General features: G+C 42.1%; 1 protein-coding gene across 1 annotated transcript; it reads left to right on the forward strand.

Moving 5' to 3' along the window:
* Window positions 1–17,788, forward strand: sertad4 (SERTA domain containing 4). Its single transcript, XM_061082608.1, has 4 exons — window positions 1–479; window positions 13,284–13,456; window positions 13,705–13,823; window positions 14,207–17,788. The coding sequence occupies exons 2-4, from the start codon at window positions 13,303–13,305 to the stop codon at window positions 15,110–15,112; spliced, it is 1,179 nt and encodes a 392-aa protein (XP_060938591.1). The 5' UTR covers window positions 1–479; window positions 13,284–13,302; the 3' UTR covers window positions 15,113–17,788.
* Window positions 17,789–18,680: the final 892 nt, after the last annotated feature.

Raw genomic sequence — 18,680 nt, forward strand, 5'->3', positions numbered from 1 at the left:
CACACACTATCTCTCTCTCACACACACACACGCGAAGTGTCAGCTCTGCCGTGACGACGTGAGCTGCTCCGGACCTTCAGCCCGGGAACCCACCGCAGATGGAGCCGGACCACCTCGCCGCCGACACCGCCACAGCTCACCTGAGGAAAACAAACAAACAAGCAAACAACACAACACGTACACAAACAAACAGCCGTGTACCGTCGCCGGCGCGCGCGGGCTGATGCTTCGCGCGGGAGAAACGCGCGCGCGCTTAATGTGAAGTGTTTAGTATAATTAAGTCGTAATTACGTAAGTAGCGTTCAAGGTTGGCGTGTCTGCCGCGCTGCGCTAAATTTAGCAGAAGGAGCCGGAGGAGGACGCGGTCGTGTTGTCGCTGAGGGAGTTTCTACATTTTTTCCTCAGCGCACCTTTGGATCTCAGTCGTCACCACAAAGCAAGTGTGGAGTCGAGGACGACGTCAACACAATTCCAGACAGGTAAGCTCCCGCTCCCTGCAGCTAGCACACTGCGAGCCTGCTTCACTAAAAAAGTATAATAGAGGACAAGTGAGCTACCGTGCACGGCTTCCAGTGTGTGTGTCTTTGTGTCCACACAGTGCCACGGTGAGCTCACAGCCCATCTGGAGTCTCAGTGCACTCTGCACATCCCTTGTTGCCACCCACACTGACATTAACACGACTTTCACTCAGCTGAAGCTCACAGGAAACCAGGATTCACTCTGGGTTGAATGTTATTTTTGCCACAGTAGTTCTCTTTAAGTCGCGTTAACTATGACAATAAAAAAACTTGAGCACGTTCACCACAGTGAGAGCTGACTGACATCCAATAGGTTCGGTGTAATTAAGCTGATTTGGCTCACTTGTCTGGTGGAATGGCTCATGCACATGATGTTCTATGAACTGTGGGATGAAACTGTATCAGGCTGCCTGGCTCCGACACTGGAGGATTAAAGAGGATCGCAGGAGTCAGTACATCACAAGTGGGACATGACAAGAGACCCTGGTCGGAGCACATTATGCAGGCTGACAGAAGCAGCCACCCTCCTGGGATCCACCCAGCCTCACTTCATTATTCTGCGGGGAATGCGAAATCCTGAAGTGGTGGTTGCCTGTATCACTGCTGCCTCCTGAACGCGAGGAGCTGAAGTCTGAGCTTCTGTTGTAATTCTCTCTTCTTCATGACATTCCTGTGCTTCCTTGGACTTAGTGTCACAATCATCGCCTCCGCTCATAGTGGACGATTAACACTGTTGGCCCCAGAAGGGATTAAAAACGAGTCCGACATGTCTTGTTTAATAAATAGAAGTACACACTCTGCTTATAATCTTCTTTAAATGCTGGTTTGGTGGAAGAAAGGCTTGTAGTGCAGTTGGTGTTTAATAGGGCTGGATGCGCCTCACCTCTGCTCACTGCCAACAACATCCGGAGTCACATGCCAGGAATTCCACCTTTGCTATTTCTTTCCCTCTGAGGGGAAAAGTGTGTTATGTGGAATATATTGAGGCATGCAACAGGGGAGAGCATCCAGCTCGGATTGAACTCACAGACCAGAGAGGAGGGGTTGTAACAAGAGGACGCTCTCTGGCTTTTGCAGCACGGTGGACGGGTTCCTGGCATCTAGCTCGGCCAAGTCGTCCGATGCCAGATTCCCTCTCTTTCCCAGCCTGCCAAAGCCCCTCCATCCCATCTCCTTTATCAAAAGCCCTCGCAGCGACTCCCCCACTTCCAGTTCTGTCGCGGAGCTATCAATCATATCTTGCTCTCAGCAGACTCTTCTGCTCATTAAGGATGTGAACCTGTAGGTAGCCTGCAGCCCCCCTAGACATTCATCTCTCTCAGCGGGGCGCGGAGTCTCACATCTGGAGCAGCATTTCAAAACACGGCTCTTAGCAGCAGACACGTAGTGTACACTGATGGATTCAATACATTTTTAAAGGCTGCCTTTTGAGGAGACGCAGTGCCAGGCATAAAATTAGCAGCACATGAAGTGTGTTACTCAAAGACATGCACATCTCTAATGGTTTGTTAGTTGCCAAAAAGGCAGAATAAAGCAGGTGCAGAGGATGTTTGGAAGTGCGGAGGATAATGCATATTGCAGTACAGTCTGTGGTGATGATAGCTGGCTGGCTTCACATCTCATTCCCTTTGTCCCTCTCTCTCTCTCTCTTGCTGCTCTGTTCTGTGTAAAAGGTTTCAGCCAAGACAAGTTGAGCTGCTTTCGTGTGTGTGTGAGTGAGTGTGTGTGTGAGAGAGAGAGAGAGAGAGGGGACTGCAGGGTGTAGCCCCAGACTTCTTTCTTCCCCTAAGGCACTGCTTCCCGACCATGAATACGCCTTTGTGCTCCAGAAATACTCACAACTAAGGTGGACAACTCGAGAGGGAAGGAGCGCACACATTTGTTTATGCACAAGTGTAAAAATAGAGGAAGGTGTGAAATTATCACTATTTATAGCAAAGGCCTTATGACTTCACCTGCCCCGAAAAAAATGTGTTTACACCTGAAGATCCATCCTGCAAAATAATATTTATACATTTTCTATAGCCTGTCCTCTAAGTATGTTTTTAAATGTGTCTGTAATGTACTGAGATCTGCACAGGAATGTGAATCTATCTACCGAGTGTAATGCAACCTCAGTTCTCTGCTCAAAAAGCATCACAATATAAAAATAACTCTTTAAATAAAGCTTTAAAATGCGAAAAGAGATTATTTAGGGATTCTGTAATATAACAATGTTTTTTTAATAAGCACATGCTGATGCCCATGTCAGTTTTTAATGTGCTGCATCCACCTCTGGGAGCTTGGCACTGGCATACCGACACAGTGCCGACCTGTTAACCCTCACAGCTACAACAAGCCATTCCCAGATAGACCATAATGCAGCTCCGTGCAGTGGCCCTGTCACAACACATGTGTCACCACTCAGCAAACTCTGAAACCCTGAGGGCCCTGAACCCAGCTTAGTCACGCCACCGCGGCCAAGACGGCCCCACCACCATTTGCACACTGCGCTGATGCCTCCTGACAGGCTGCAAGCTGGCACAAACACAATCTGAGATGCACCCAAATAAAAACAAAGAAAATATCAATACAACACAGCAGGAGAGGGGAATGTCAGAGGAGGCTGCTGCTTGGCAGACTGTTCTTTTTGTCCAACATCAGAGTCCTTAAGATAAAACAAAAAACCAGACACGAATGATTCTGAAACATCATTTGCAAACATGCATTGACGTCATCTGCAAAGGTTTGCATAGATGTCTACCAACATAATTAATAGTGACATTGATGTGTGCACAAGGAGGTAAGTGTCCCTCTCTCTCAAGGAATGAAGAACTGTTGGGAGCTAGGTTGTTTAACAGTAATCTAAATGAGGCTTACTTAAGGCACATGAAATATGGAGGTTTTTCCATCTTTAATAAGAGTGTTGTCTTTCAGTTTGAGAGCAGGACATGACAATTTATTATTCAGATTTTGTACCACTTTCATTCAAAACCCTGCAATGGCACTCAAATACCCTGATTTGCGCCTCGTAGAAAACAGTGTTGCCCATAGATCCACTCTATGAATGGCAATAGCCTGTGCTGTTAAGTGCTTTGAGTGGTCGGCAAGACTAGAGCTATATAAATACAGACCATTTGCGCTCCAGCTTCAGCTCGTCTCCTCGCCCTCATGCTGCCTTTGTGTGTCTGCTCTCAGATTTTTTCTCTTCTGCGCATTTTGGGCAACAAATCTGTCAAAATTACCCAACCAATAGAATTCCAGGTGTTGTGATGATGAATCAACTTGCCTGGCCTTTGTGGTGGTTACTTTTGCTGTTGGTACAGTTCCCATAAATACAGGGGGAAAAGAAACGGGTGGCATATATGTTGTTTTTATCATTGCTAGCAACAGTGTTCCGACAAGGAAGAAAATACTATATTGAGTTCCTAGATTTTGCTACTCCATGTTGACCAGAGATCTGCTGGACTCCAGCTCCATGAAGGTGCAATTTATTTCCTTCAAGCACACCAATGTTATTAACTAAAGCTAATACACACACAACGATCTACAGTTGACATTCTATTGGTTGGGTAATTTTCACCAAATTGTTGCATGAAGTAATCCAAATTAGATGATAGATTAGTAAAAAACAAACCCATTAATAAACAGGTAAAACACATTTGCATCAAATATCCTGTGCAAGGATCTAATGTCACACAAGTATATTAAGGAGAAGACATGGAGGTTTTCAGTACCCTTACAAAGCGTTTTGTCATTTATTTATTTACTTTTTGGAGCCAGCCTTTGCTAAGCATCTTCAGCTTTTCAGGCTAACTTGCCCAGTGTAGTTATTCTCAGTGTTTCCGTGTGACGGTGGTCCACTCCTCCAGCAGGGGGCTAATAGCTCGCTATGTGCGTCTCAATTTGGATTCATGGTGTACAGTGCAGCGCCTTGTTGTTGCTACTCTGAAGGAGAACTTGATGTCATGAAAGCTAATTATCTATTCTCTCTATCTGTTCTGTCTTGCTGTGTGCCTCACTGTCTGATGCCAGCACTTTCACACTTTCCACCCCCATGCCAACCGCCATATTGATGGAGTGAAGCTTCTCCATATTGAGAAGAAGTTGGCTGTATCTTGGCTTAGAGCTTTTAGCTGCATTATGGTGATCAACATCTCCTTCAGTGGATTAGTCGTTAGTCCATTTTCTGCCTTGTTTTTACCTCGAGGTGGATAGTTGCCAAATCCAATTATTAATAATATCATCTTTTTTTATGTAAAGAGAAGAGGGAGACAGAAAGTAGATGTATACAGATTTCAGAGCAATAAAACATTCTTGCTTGTCACACACACAGACATTTATTTGAATATCATTAAAATTACAGCAAACAGTCTTAGCTTTGTTTATAACATTGCCATTAACACTGTAAAACTAAAAACCTTTCCAATCACTGCTTCTCGGGTACTGGCTTTGCTTGCAGATGTCCTCCATTTTCGTAGCCAAACAAATTCATTTTAGTGGCTTACTTTACTGATAGGTCAAGAGGAAATTTGATAATTTGGTTCTTAAATTGTGACATCTCTGAAATCTGTCTGGGTCCAAGCTCTGCTATGTTAAAGATGCTACATTTCTGTGTCCCTTGCCGTAATTGTAGATCTCATGTGGTGGAATAGATTAAATACAATGTGAAACAAATTGTGTCTTTTGGTGGTGTTAGCTAACGTTAACAACTATAACAAGCTAGATATTGCTGGTCAAACAGATGCAATAACTGTGTGAATACTGAAATGACGTTGATTAAAAGAGTCAAGTCATGTGCTCTCCTGCTCGTCTGGAGAAAAACCTGAAATATTTTTAGTTTTTCTTTTTATCCCTGATTCCTCCCTAAAAAATGACATGATGGTGAATAAATTAGAAGGTTCTGCCATTGCTGATTGCTTGCCACCTGACGGTTTGGACCCAGATATTTCACGTTACATGCAACGTCCCACTTAGTGTAAGTGTAAAACAAATCAGTTGTCATGAATAATACGTCAGTTGTCATGAATAATACGATATATCTATATTATAAAATACGGATTGAGGATTTTCAATTGGGCCTATTTATTTAAACCTGACATTCAGTAGTTTCCATCCAATCAAAGGCCAGACATTAACAGAGTTTCCAGGAAACTGATGAAAATGCTAATAATGCTTCCATCCTCTGCTGTGACACAAATGTTTGAAAGATCTTAAATAAACAGCCGGTAGCGCTAATCCACCAGTTGTCATTAAACCTTGGCAGAAGTCGAGGGTGCAACAAGATGACTTCATTAAAGAGTGCCATTCAAACGATGGAAAAATGTAACATGTGCTTCATGGGAAATGTAGCATTCTCTTTATTGGTGCTGTGTCTTCAGTGCGAGCTTAAGTGACATTCCATAAGCTTCCATTGCACTTTGTCCACAGCAGCCAAGCATAAAGCTTATATTGGGATATATTCAGATTTCGGGTGTTTTCACTCGAGAATCCCTGTTTTCATATTTATTATTTTCTTATACATGTTCATGTCCATTTTGTTAATTTTAGATGAGCCTCAATTTATGTACTTGGTGTAGCCAAAACTTGTTTTGTGACCTACAGGGTTGCCGCAGCTCCTTTAAAAGTCTCAAATTGAAATCAACACAATACATTTTTCTGGAAAGTATTAAAATTGCAGGCAATGCATTTAAGACCAATGGGACAATTGTCATGTCACTATAAATGTTATTTGTCCTCAAGCTTGATAGAAAAAGTGAAATAGTAAAAACTCTTTTGCAGGAATAAGTCCATTGTCCAGGCAGGGTTAATGTTTTGTGTGGTTAATTTTCAGTTTTTGCAAACAAACAAACAATGGCAATGCTGCTGTCTGTCTCGCCCTGGTAAAAAAAACATGAACCCTTCCTAACCATATGTATAATATCCCCTGGTGCTCTGTACCTTCAAAACAAAAGCATAAACTACCAAAAATAACCAAAACAATATGACTATTGATCTTTTATTCTTAATATTCTGAAGACATAATCTAACCTGTTGTATTAAACAAAGCAAAACAACTAAATAAACAAATGTTTAACTGTTAAACACTAAAGAAAACTGTAAATAGCTCCAACAGTTAACACTACTCAATGTTATCATTCTGATAATCTTATTAATCGGTTTAAATAAATTATCTTGTCTATCAAGGAACATGTGTTGACATCTTTGGGCTTTTTAATTAAATTTATTGAGGTCTTAAAAAGATCTTAAAAAGCTTTCAATTTGACCTTAAAAATGTTGCAAGAACCCTGTTCTAGATAATTGGATTTTTAGTGCAACCTTCTTAGTAGCACCAAGATTTTCACTTTTCTCCTCTTCACAGGCAGCTCTTTCAAGGCAACGCCCACTTGCAGTATTTTCTCACTGTGTAGATGTATTACTCAGATTTGGTCCACCACACAACTGTCATTGCTATACAGGGATACACACTGATATACAAAAGAGCTGTTCAGACAAAGACCTTGTCAAGAGTAACATGTGAAATGATTTTTTTCACTTTGTACAAATGCACAAGGTTATTGTTGACGCCTTTCTTAGTGCTGTATAGATATGGAATACATTTCAGTTGACGTTCTTGCTTCCTCAAACTTTGCCATTTCATGTTAACTGTCTTTCACTTTAAGGTTTAGAACATAGTTCAAAATACAATATGGTTAAGATGAAATGTTATATTGTTTTTCTTTGAGGAAATTTACTTGAAGTTTGGATATTTCTAACAAGATATTTTTGTGCTTTTTAATGTCAGTATAGTTTAACATCTCCCTCATGCTTTTTGGAGCTCTGGGATGAAAAATTGTGTTTCATGTCAATCTTTGAGCCTCTCTTCTGATTGGCCAACCGTTCTCTGGGTGAAGTACAGCCTATTCAACCACAGAAAGCTGACTTTAGATTATATCTGGCAACATTTTATTTTTCTTGTAGCTTTTCAGGTCAGTTAAGGAATAGCGGCTTGATTTTTGTGTTAATAGTTAAAATAACAAAGGTTTGATGGTGACTACATAGTTGTGACATTGCATCGTTGTGGAAGCTCTGTCTTGGGAATACACAGTTTCTGAAAATAGGCTGTGAATTTTATTAAAAGTTATCATAAACACTAGGTGCACAAAAGTCACATACCTCGGTTTTGAGGTCACGGTTCGATGCAGTAGAAACAGGTGAAAGAATTTTTTTTACAAATTTCTTTAATTTATTTTTATTTAACACTGGTTAATTGAATAGAGTATGGCTGTTTATTTCTAAAAGGCACACACATTTTTTCTAGTAAATATTATTTATTGTTTGTTTGTTTTTATTAACTTGTCAACAAGTTGTGGAGAACACTCTTACACTAGGGACAGAGGTTTATAAAGGGCTGGTATGACTTGCTGACTGCAATGCGGATGAGAGGGATCTTTGTAACGGGGATCAATTACTTTCAGCGTATGTATGAACCCTGCGTTCTCCACAACAGAGAACAGTCGCATACCTGCTGTAATACAAACACCTATGGTGGTTAATACTGCTTTGACACGGTCTGAATTATTTGCTGCTTATATGCCATGGGGTGCTCGGTTTGCACTGGACTAGTTTTCTCCTTGTCCCACTATTGTTAGTGGCACATCATTCTGGTGATACCGCTTCAAACGAGTCGTTGCACAATGTCGGCATGCAGCTTTTGTACGATCCACTTAGTCAATCGTCATTATAGTTCCCACACAGCAGACTAAAATGATGAGGGAGACTGTTTAAACGGCTGTTTGTCTGCGGTCGCCATGACCACTAGCCAACAGCACATTTGGTCCTTCTCTAAAGTTGTCCCTCGGAATTTGAGACCCGTATTATTGACCCACATAAGTTCCACATTTTGACTCACTGCATTTTTGTGCACGTGCGTACCGAACCGAAAGGCCCGTACCGAAAACATTTTCGGTTAAGATACATGTACCGATACACACCTAATAAATACATAGTCAGTGTGTATATACATTGTTCGTCTTTATTTGATTTGGTATTTTTATGAATTGGGATTGTCAATCATGGAATGCTAATAGTAAATGGCAGAACTAAATCTCACCAACATGCTCACACGCACACAAATCCCCGTTCTACCATTTATCTTCCTGATTCTGTGCAGTTGTTCCTTTGTGACACAGAGCATGCTGCTTGTGTGTGCTGCAGAGACCCTTTCGGGCGGCCTGGAATCTAATTTGATGTAAAAACCACAGACATGAACTCCTTTCACCGCTATCTGTTCCCCTAAGGCTCGGAAACACTTACTAAACCCCTGGCCCTAAAAGAACAGGGAGTAAACACTTTACACACACACACACACATGCAGAGTTATGCTGCAAACACTGACATACACATGCTGGATCAATTAGAAATACTGAGGCCGCAGAGAAAAAACTTTGAGAGAGCACATAGTTTATTAGAGGCGTTTCATACTTCCCCAGAATCTCTGTACGAAAGGAAATCTTCTCCCGTGTATGGCTTGAATATCAGTTTTTCTTTGACTGTTTTTTTATTAAATGCGCAAGTGAAGTAGATCAAACTTGCAAATACTCATAAAAAGCCCCAGATGACAGAGTGAATATGACAGGCAGATAAGATTAAAGCTCCGACACATTTTATGTTGCTATTTGTATATTCACTGGCCATATTGGCATTTAAGGCATGTAGCAAAGTAATGTGTGCACATAAAAAGTGGAATATATAACTGCCTTAACATCACCAACAACAAATCTGTGGGCTCACCTGTCAGCAGCAACGAAGTAGGCACCAAAGACGAACAGCAACATTAAACGGCCCATATTGTGTAAAATAAATTTCGTTTCTTTTACTATCTGTAATTACTTGGAGGGGGTCAGTAGGCACCCTCAAAATATGAAAACATTCATTCCGTACACTTTTTCACTCAGTCAGTACAACAAGAAATTTGTTATCGAAACGTCTTGTTTCAGACTTCTTCCCCCATATGAGTCATCTGGGTCGCACTCGCCACTCAGCCCCGACCAGCCGGTACCAGTCCAGCCTCGGAACCCACCACCCCAGCTCATCAAGCAGACTTGTTGCTGAGGTAGCAGCTTGTTAGCTACCACAACTTCTTGTACAGAGTAAAGTCTGTTGTGAAACTCCGTAACGTTGGCCGACTCCTCCTGCTAAAACCTGAACAAACATGGGACGGTGTAACTTACCATTCAGAATCATCCTGTTGTTCGACTGTAAATATGTAGCAGGACTTTCAGCTGAGTTTACCAGAGTGAATGCGCCAGAATGAGACCGGTGATAGGCCTGGTTGCATGTCACTCAAATTGTGCACTCTGCCACAGCCATCACCAGTCAGATATAAATATCAAATGAACATGTCACCCTTTTCAAACTACTTATAACTCAAAGACTTGTGCGACCTATTTTATGAGATTGCAAATGTAAGTAAAAATGCGTAGAGACAGTATTTATGCAGTTCCGTATAGTTATGTGTTTTTGTAATGCCTTTTGCACCACTTCCACCAGAGATCTATTTTCAACAATAGAGGTCATACCTGCAGACCAGTTTTGTCTTGAAGAAGATTGTAGTATGTAAAGTAAAATGGATCTTTGTTAAAATGCATATGTTGCATATATATACATAACATCAGTACTAGAATTGAATGCAAACCCCTCATCAATATCTTAAAAGCTGCCAAAGTCACTAGAAATTGTGTGTGTATTTCAATAACAGCTGGTTTTGAGAAAGATGAAACAGCACCTGTAGTATATGTGAAAAACCAGAATCAGACATTAGTAGTGTGGTCCAGGAACACCTTGGTTGACTGTCATGGCCTTAGCTGACTTCCCCTCCAACATATTTGAGGACAGTACAAGCTGTGCGTGCTGCTGAGTGTGTGTGCGCCTGTCTATCTTAGCGCTGGAGGGAGTGAGTCAATCACAGCAGCAGAAATCATCCCTGCGGGCGATCTGTCTCCACTCATGACAAGGCTCCTAAGGCACTTATCTTTCCCTCCCTGACTCATTCCATCCCTCCCTCGGCTCCCCCCCTCCAACCCTCTCCCCATTCTCCTCCTATTCTCTTCCACTCTGTATCCCTCCCATGGTTTGTCTTGTGCCCTGGCACTGCAATTAACTTCTCGTCATCAAAGGGTGTAATGAAAACGAAGGCGAGATAGAGAGTCAGTCAGAGGTGGGGAAGCTGTGAGAGAGGGAAGATAAGAGGGATGAAGCCAGAGGAGCTGTGACAGAACAGAGGTGAAGCAGTGCCTCGCATACACTCTCACGCACACTCGCATACACTTGTACACACTCACAGGTTCTTATACCCCCCCTCAAAATACACACTCCTTTTAACACAATCAAACACACATCTACACACACACAGCTCACACTCACTCTCACTCGGTCTCACATTCCTGCGAGTTGGAGACAGAAATAGAAAAAGAGAGGGATGATATCCCCCAGGAGATTTTTTCTCTCCTCATTCCTTGTTTTTATTTCTCAACCCTCTTCTCCCTTCCTCTTTCACAGACCCACACACACACTTGTTCAGTCTCCCCTCCTCCTCCTTTTCCGTGAAGAACAAGACATATTGGTGTACATGTGGAGAGGCTGCTCCGTCGATATTCTCATTGTTTTGCTTTTTTCTTCACCACCCTGGATCAGAGAGCTGTCAACTGTGACCGCCGTTGAAAGGATGTCAGCAAGGGAGACAGAAGGGTTGAGAGAGAGAGATTGAGACTTGGGGATGAAAGAGACGGTAAAAGAGGGAGGGGGAGTTGTTGAGATGGAGGTCCCTGCGGAGGGCAGAGGGAGTGATGGCATGCTTGTTTCTTTGTGCCCGAGCAAACGCAGCAACAACAGCAGTGAGGGGAGGTGATGGAGAGGAAAATAGCTGAGGGTAAAAAAGTAGCTCATGGGGGAAATGAGAAAAGCCAAAGTTGCTAATTAACCATGGCACTCGCGCTCAATAGCAGTGACATAATTGGCCCTAGTTGGTGGTCGTTGGTGGGGGAGCCCTCAGCAGTGGAATCTAGCACAACACAACAAGCTATAAAATGTGAATAATCTGTGATGTAACACAGTGGATTATGACCAAAACTGGAGTAGTTGAGTTGCAGGCTCCATCAGACAGGGAGAAGAAAAACAAACCTCTTTAATGAGTCCTCTGATCCAAACTGAGTGACCAGCTTTGTCTTTTCACCTGCCGTAGGTCGACACATAGTGTTCCACTTGTCAGTATTGCAGTGGCGACAACTGGCTTCGCACATAGAAACCCTCTCCTTTCACTATAATAAGTTGGTGAATCACAGGGTGTCATTTTACACTCATCTGGTTCATGAGTGAGAACAAGATGGAGTGTAAAATGACAAAACAGACAGATTAATGACGCAGAAATACTATAATAAATCCTTTAAAATATTAAACGTAAAGCCATAATCTATTTCTCCTTATTGCTGGTAGATACATTTGGTAAGAGCAGCCCAGTCCAGGGTGATGTGACTGTGGTTTCTGTTAAAAGCAAACAGTTGCGAAGCAGCACATGGAAATAAAACTATTCATCCAGGCAAAGCAGAGAGCTTATTGAAGCGGACATTTCAATCAGCCACCCAACGGGGGTAAGGTTGAAATGGTGCCGCCCCAGTTTGGTCTGTCAAGATGGGTTGTAGGACATGACGTCTATTGTTGCTGGCAGGTTGAGGAGGGGCAGGAGACGCTTCGAGGAGGTGGTCCAGACGCTTCTGCTTCAAACAGCTGGCTTTGCATTCTGCATGAAGGGGAGGAAACAACAACGCACCAAATGACAGCCATTCCACTGTGATCAAAAGGACGATACAGTTTCTCACTGTGGATTTAGAGAGTCACAGACAGATTTTGGCTCTGAGGACCCTCTGCGTCTTCACAGTAGGGCTCTGTGTTCAGATTGAAAAAAGCTCAGTTGGCGGGTGAGAACGTCTCCCCGCCAAATCCTGTATCAGCCCGATGTCTTTATCTGCATCACTTTTATTTGAAACATAAGGTGATATGGCTTCAAATATGTGTGTTATTTAAAGAACGGACAAAAATTAACATGAACTCAAAACAAGTATTGTGTCTGTTGGATTTCCTTTGTCAAGTTGTTTGCTTTGTGTACTGGCACAGCACACACCCTCTGCTTCCCAGATTACCATGCTGTTGACCCAGCTTCCCAGGGCATTTCCATGTGTGGGATCCGTTTCAGTGAACAAATTGGTGTCAAACATCTCACTAACTCTCCTACCTCCTAATCAATAGGGAATTCATGGTGTGGGTGGGTGTCATCTCTCCATCTGTGTCCCACTTGTCACATATCACAGAGTTGCCAGCCATCTGCCAATTTTTCTTGCTCTCCATTATTGTTGTTGAGATTCGTCACGCAGCTTGCACAGAAACTGGTTACTCCTCCATGAAACACCAACGTATTTGCCAGAATCAAAGATGAGCATCTTGTTCATGTTAACCACATCATTAATACAAATTTTAAATAAATTCTTGCGAGGTTGAGAGTACCATGTTAATGTTGAGAAATATTTTACATTACATTTCATTTCATTTAGCTGACGCTGACAGTAATTTCAAGAACTGGTACAGAATATACTCAAGATAAATGCGTTTATTTTGAAGAATGCAATAAAATCAAAGTAACCTCAGTTTATTATTCTGTTTTCACATCTGTGGAAATGCCCTGTTCTACTGATCAATATTTCTATGATAAGAATGGGACCTGATCGTGATGTGAGTGCTTTGTTGCTTTCCAGACCGAAGTCAGGGAAAGAGATGACCCTCGTTTTGTCCATGAATCCTTTCCTGGACCCAGAAGGAGACCCACCGCCCTCTGCATATCAGCCCGTATGGGAATCGGAGCGCTGCAGTAAGACCTGCCTGTCAAACCCGGCCCCGCCATGCAACTCGGACGAGCAATTTACTCAAGGTACACGCAACAAAAACAGATTTTCACCATTTATTTAGGTCAGGCTGTGGTTGCATAGTTGTTCAAAAAACGGGACTTCAGATAATTCATGAATTCTACACCTTAAATGTATTGGGCTGGGACCTATAGGTGTCAAACTTTGAAGCATTCTTATAAGTGTACATTTTGAAAACAGACAGTAATGTGTGGTTCCATGTCCAAGCTGTGGTGACATTGTAGTGATTTATGGTTGTATTTTCTCTCTGCAGAGCCCCCTTGCAGGCGAGTTCCTGGTCATGTGTCAGTGTCAAGGATTGCATACTTCAAGAGGAAGTTTGTTGATGATGATGATGAGCCATCCTTCAGTTTCAGGACATACTGCCAGACTGTAAGTAGCTATACAGTTATCATTTCAGAGCACACCACTTATCCTTATAAGGCATAATAACACGTGTCACCTGCTGAGAACAGTGACTGTATAGTTAGTCCTTATGGAAGTCCAGGCAGTTCATTTAAAAGCTTTTTATTAAAGAGCCAATTTTGATGCGTGTAAATATTTGAAGGTGCTGTTATCTACCCCAAACCTCAAATCAGATCAGATTTATATAAATGTCCTTTGGTAAAACAGTAGACAGATGTTATAATTTAAGTGTAATACTTATGCTTGCTTGCAGTTGTCTTTTTTTATGTTTGCTTTTGCTTGATTTGTAGATTTGCATTTGAATCTTATTTTGAAAGGTGAAGAACTCTTGCTCTCACCCTTTCCTTTAGGTGGCACCAGTCTTGGAGGAGCGTGCCCACGTGCTGCGTCTCTCCTTGGAGAAGATGCGATTCATTGACGACCCCGAGGCCTTCCTCCGTCGCTCCGTTCTCGTGAACAACCTCCTTCGCCGCCTGCGAGCTGAGATCCTGCTCCAGAGCACTGACTGGTGCTTCCCCCCAAACCCAGCATTCGCCACTGGCCCTTGCGTCCTTCCACCTGGCACTAACCCAGCTCACCAGGCAATCCATGGAGCAGTACCCCGGATTTGCCTAGCACCCCAAGCCGGACCACCCTTCCGTAAACGCTTACGAATGGTCCGTGGTGGACACGGTAATCTTCGCCCTGACTGTGCCCAGACATGCTGCTGCATCTACGCAGCAGCTGCCAGTGCAGGACACTACCTCCACCTCCCATTCTCCATGTATGATGCTGCACTCTCTACCTGCCCGTCCACACCACACTCCTCCTCATTTTTTCAGCTAGCTAGCCATAGTAAGGTAGGGCTGACAGTTGCTGTGGAAGAGCGTGATGATGAGGACGAAGATGTTGAAGAGGAGGAGGAAAATGAAGAGGAAGAAGAAGAGGAAGAAGATGAAGAAAGGGAAGAGGAGGAGGAAGACGAAGAAGATGAAGAAGAAGATAATGAAAGAAGACCAGGGCCATCCGTTGATCTTGCAAAAGACAAATCAAGTCAGAAAAGGACCAGGACTTTGCTTGGTCATCCACACACAAGGACAGACGAAGACACCTGCATGACAGATAGAGTGGAAGATGAGGAGGAGGGAGAGCAGGAGGAGGACGAGGAAGAGGGAGAGGAGGAGGAAGAGGAGCAGGTCACGCGACCATGTCAGTGGGTCTCAGAAAGAGAGCTCCACAAGGTTAGCTTCTGGCACCGCAGGGCTCACAGACAATGACTGGACTTTCTGAGATTCAAGTCACATTCTACATCCGAGATGTAATCATGACGACAACTGTCATTAGTTGACGATTACGCAGATGAAGGTGCAAGTTACCTACCCTATTAAAATGCCAAGTCAACTTCATTTTAAAGGTCTCATATACACCGAAAAGCTCAATACAACTCTACTGCTAGTGTTATGGTTAGATGAAAAATGTATAGAAATAAATATTTGGCCTATTTTAGCACTGGAAACATTTCTCTAGCAAGTATAAATGCTAAGGTCACATAGGTGGGATCTGAAATCCAAAAGGTGAAGTAAAGCTTGCTATTGCACTGTCTACTAGACCATTTTCAAGCCCCAAAGCACAACACTTAAGTCTCAAATGGGGCTTTATATTGGTGCAACGGTCTCATTTCAGGACCCTAAACAAGCCTATCAAAAGAAGGGATATGGATAGTGTGTGCTTCTGTATGTGTGTGTTTGCAAGATATGATGTAGCATTTTTAAACTTGAGTTTAAGCTATTTTTTTCATTATGAAACACGGGTTACACCTGAGTGTGTGTGCCTGTTGATTTTGATGCTGTCTCAGGCAATGGCAAGTGACTGTGCTGCAGCGTGGGCACAATGTGTGTTCTTCAAATTATTTTACGAGACAACAATCATAAACATTGTTTGGAAATGTTAAACCACAATTTCAAGTGCCTTAGTGTTTTTATAGATACATGTGTATTGTGTTAATGTAATTGTTCTTGTTACTAAGTAGCTTTCTTGCATTCCAAATGTGTTTGACTAAAACCGGGCATGTAGTTAAATGCAGGGATTCTTTCAAATGTTCAAAGGTTAAAGTTTTGAATCTGACAAAATTTCCACACCCTCTGTTTGTTTTAAATACAAAATGCATGTTTTCTAGCACTGCCTGTATTGACAATGCACAAATGTAAAGCCAACCTTCAAGGCCAGTTTCAAAAGCCTTGAAAAGATACTTCTATTCAAAACCTCATTCATGTTTTTTTTTTTAAAGCAGAAAAGGCTTGTTATGGTTTGGTTGATGAGCATTTCTTAAAACAATTTGAATCTAAAAACATCAAATGGGAGCTGGTTTTAAAGATTTAAAACGTGCTAGATGTAAGTTTTCTGCCATTCTTACTATTGGAAGAGATTATAATCCGACCTCAGAGCAGCGCTGCTTCTTGAGGGCAGACTCAACGCTACAGTGGCTTGCTATTGGAAATTGACAAGTCAAGCTAGCTGCTGTTAATGCTAATGATGGTTATGTAGCGGTAGCAAAGACTCAAGGCTCAATTATGCTTCTCCGTGTCCGTGGTGCGCGGAGAGCTTCAGAAGCTACACGGAAGTGGTATCCGTTTCTGTCCGTGTCAGTAAAAACGGAGAAGCATATATCGACCTTTACATATAGCTCCTTTAAATTGCAACATATAATTAGATAATTTAAATAAAATGTTACCAATGTCGGTTTAGCTTTTTTCCCCCAATCATTTGTTTAAGAATTTCAGACAAACGAATATTTCATTATCAAGCCATAAACACTCTACTTTCGATAAATGCCAATAGCTTGCCAATGCCAATTCAATAGCTAGTGGCTAGAGATCTGCCTAACATTGTCTAACAAACTGTTTAAAGTTTTTCAAAAATAGCTACATTCAGCAACAAGTCATAGGACAACATTTTGGGAAATATGCTTAAAACCTTTCTTGCCGAAGGGTGGATTACCCCTTTTATATATAAACATGCCTAATTATGAAGCCAATGTCAGGAGACAATTTACCTAGCTTAACATGAAGACTTAGTTTAGCTTATCTTAAAGACTAGAAAAAATGAAATAGTAGGCCAGGTAACTCCTTTGTTGTGCAGATTAAGTAAACAACATATTACATGCTAACTAGGGTTTTTTAGAGGTGTCTGTGTAAGGAAAGTTTGTTTCCCTAAAACAGGGCAGGCTGGCTGTTCCATCATGTTAACAGTTTTGATGCTAAGCTAATGCTATGTCACCTCGCTCCAGCTTCATATTTACAGAACAGACATGCAACCAATATTGATCGTATCACCTGGCAAGTGAGCAACTAAACATATTTCCCAAAATGCTGAACTTGATGAAAAGAATAAGCAATCACATGTCTGCGTTAGTGAGACGTTCTGTCATGATAGCATGATCAGTGGTTTCTTGTTTGATGGCGTCCCTCTTCTAAAGATTAGGGTCCTCACACTGATGACAAACCAAAGTAGTGAAAAATGGAGAAATATATCAGTCAGAAGTGATATTTTTATTTATTCATTTTTACTTTACTTTTTTTACCTACTTTTTTGTGATGTACCTTAAGACAAATGTAATGTGGATGGTTTCTGTTGATTTATAAGGTGGCTCCTGTCTTTTTTTTTCTTCTGAAGTTTAATACTGACAGTTTGCATCAGTGACACTACAACAGGACGAGTATGAGTACCAGCCTATTTAATTTGAATTCTCTAAAACCTATGATTATCTGTGTTTCATATTTTATTTTAATTTTTTGATAAAAGGATTTGACAAAGCAATATCTGTTTCTGAGACAAGAATGTGTAAAACTGCATTGTCTGTTATTAAAAACAACAAAAGAGCAAGTTCTGCTCGGATAATTTTATGTGATGTTCTGTGACAAGTGTAAAGATCAGTAAAAGAAATGTTGAAAACATATTGCTTCTTCCTTTATTCCCTCTCATTACAGCCATGCTGATCCTTGCAGCTTTCAAACACAATTCAGTGTGAGTACGTGCACACTCATGTACGTGCGTGGATTCCTCTTTATTGTCTTGCCTCCCATCCTGTCTGCTGTTCAGTGGAGTGTGGCGCTGCAGCTTATTGCACTCGCCAAATGTCTCTCAGGTGTCACTTTGCTGCTCGACTCTTGTTAATCTTCCTGACATTACGCTCAGAGCAGTCACCTCCACACTCCTCCCTGCACCCGCTGTCATATCTATTGTCCCCGCAATATTCACTTATGTTGGAACATAAAACAGACCCCTTCGCCTACATCATACAACCTAGAGATAAGCCAGAGACAATTTGGAAATATTCGTTTCCATATCCTATTCTTGAGCATAATGCAGTCGGTGCTTACACAGCACTGTCATCCAGTGGCATTACTGGGCTTGCTTCGCCATTCTGGCACACACACTGTAAAAAGCGTGTGGGTGTGTGGCTAGGATGTAAGAGTGTGAAGTGGGGAGGTTAAATCAAGGGTCTGAACATCCTGACAGCACTGTTGCGAGGTGAGGATGGAAGATCATCTTTTCACGACACCTCTGCCGCAGGGGTGTATCCTGCCGCTCATCCAGCGCCCATCTTTCTCTGCCTCTACTTCAGATCCCTCAGTATCACTGTCTCGCATTCACTTCTCTTACAATGACTGGATAACAACCTTTTAATAGATACACTGTTAAGCAACATATACTATATAAAAAGTTCCTAAAATATACATTGTTGTAACGTAAATTAGTTCAAAGTTATCTATATCTGATTACTACTTGAGCTTCTCTCATACGTACACTAGGGGTAACTGACCTTTTTTCACCAGCTGTAGAGCC

Source organism: Limanda limanda, chromosome 12 (genome assembly GCF_963576545.1).
Source record: "Limanda limanda chromosome 12, fLimLim1.1, whole genome shotgun sequence".
Lineage (NCBI taxonomy): Eukaryota > Metazoa > Chordata > Actinopteri > Pleuronectiformes > Pleuronectidae > Limanda > Limanda limanda.

Coding starts and splice junctions, on each gene's coding strand:
- sertad4 (XM_061082608.1), top strand. CDS start 13,303: ATGACCCTCGTTTTGTCCATGAATCCTTTCCTGGACCCAGAAGGAGAC. Junction 13,457..13,704: donor GGACGAGCAATTTACTCAAG/GTACACGCAACA, acceptor TTCTCTCTGCAG/AGCCCCCTTGCAGGCGAGTT. Junction 13,824..14,206: donor TCAGGACATACTGCCAGACT/GTAAGTAGCTAT, acceptor CCTTTCCTTTAG/GTGGCACCAGTCTTGGAGGA.